This window comes from Pygoscelis adeliae, unplaced genomic scaffold (genome assembly GCF_000699105.1).
Source record: "Pygoscelis adeliae isolate BGI_AS28 unplaced genomic scaffold, ASM69910v1 Scaffold1263, whole genome shotgun sequence".
NCBI lineage: Eukaryota > Metazoa > Chordata > Aves > Sphenisciformes > Spheniscidae > Pygoscelis > Pygoscelis adeliae.
This window is the reverse complement of record NW_008824442.1, coordinates 10,962-12,245: the sequence shown is the minus strand read 5'-3', so window position 1 is coordinate 12,245 and position 1,284 is coordinate 10,962. Positions and strand designations below refer to the sequence as shown.

The 1,284-nt window shown below is 62.3% G+C and overlaps 1 protein-coding gene across 1 annotated transcript in view; it reads left to right on the top strand.

Annotated features, from left to right (window-relative positions):
• Positions 1-836: 836 nt before the first annotated feature.
• MAF1 (MAF1 homolog (S. cerevisiae)) overlaps positions 837-1,284 on the top strand; it is a gene marked incomplete at its 3' end in the record, with an annotated part of 2,415 nt that continues 1,967 nt past the window's right edge. Inside the window, exon 1 of the mRNA XM_009320938.1 lies at positions 837-1,117. Coding sequence (XP_009319213.1) covers positions 837-1,117 — 281 coding nt within the window. The remainder of the gene's footprint in view (positions 1,118-1,284) is intronic.

Sequence of the window (1,284 nt, the reverse complement as noted above, 5' to 3'; positions counted from 1 at the left end):
GGTCTCCCCGGAGCCTTCTCTTCTCCAGGCTGAACCACCCCAACTCTCTCAGCCTTTCTCCACAGCAGAGGTGTTCCACCCCCCCGATCATTTCCGTGTCCCTCCTCTGGACCCGCTCCAACAGGTCCGTGTCTTTCCCGTGCTGAGGACCCCAGAGGTGGAGGCAGTGCTCCAGGGGGGTCTCACCACAGCAGAGGGGCAGAATCCCCTCCCTCGCCCTGCTGGCCACGCTGCTTTGGCTGCAGCCCAGGATACGGTTGGCTTTCTGGGCCGCGAGCGCACGTTGCCGGCTCACGTCCTGTTTGCCACCCACGATTGTTCTTCTGTTGGAGCTGGGCAATGGGACCTACCACTCGCTCAGAAGAGCTTCTCACGTACCTCTGACAGGGTCCTTCTGGCCACCCTGCATGCATCGACATTCCGCAGCTCAGGAGCTGGCAGCCATTTCGGCTCGGGGCGGCGGCGAGAGCTCCTTCTGCTGGGCCGGCCGCGAGGGAGTTGGTCCTTTGCCAGCTGTGGACCTATTTTTGGTCCTGGCTGAAGGGATCCTTTCCAGGTTTAACTGCTGGCATCGGTTTGGCTGGCTGCTGTGCTGCGGACGGGACGCCACACCGGCGAGGCGTGCTATCTGCCTCTCTTTTCTGAGCTTCCCGTGCTAGCAGCGAGGTAGGCTGCAGAGGGGGAGCTTGTTGGGATGGCTCTGATGTCCCTGGAAGAGCAGTTCGGCTCAGCCAGCCTCTTCTGTGCCTCCTTGGGTAAACATCTGTATCTCCGTGCATACGTCCGTGCACGCATACATACCTACGTGTGAGTAGATGGGTTTGTGGCAGTCCCGGATGCCTTGCACAGAGCTAAGACCATACGGCGTGGGGAAGGTCGCTCCTGGGGACAGCAGATCCTTTGGCCGTGCTGCTGCCTCGTCCGAGTCCCCGCCGCCGCCGCGGCTGGGCTGGGCTGGCCTCAGGCCTGGTGCCGTGTGTCTCCCCAGGATCGAGAGCTACTCGTGCAAGATGGCTGGCGATGACAAGCACATGTTCAAGCAGTTCTGCCAGGAGGGCCAGCCGCACGTCCTGGAGGCCCTGTCGCCTCCTCAGACCACGGGGATCAGCCCCAGCAGGTACCACGGCCCGGGGGTATTTCTCTGCCGTGCTCCTCACCAGAGGCAGCAGCGTGGCTGCGGGTGGGGGGGTCGGGATTCGTGAAGGGAATGACCCTTCGTCGGTGGCTGGTCTCATTTCTGTGGCCCTGGGCTGGCTGCTCTGCTTGTTCATAGAATGATCCAAA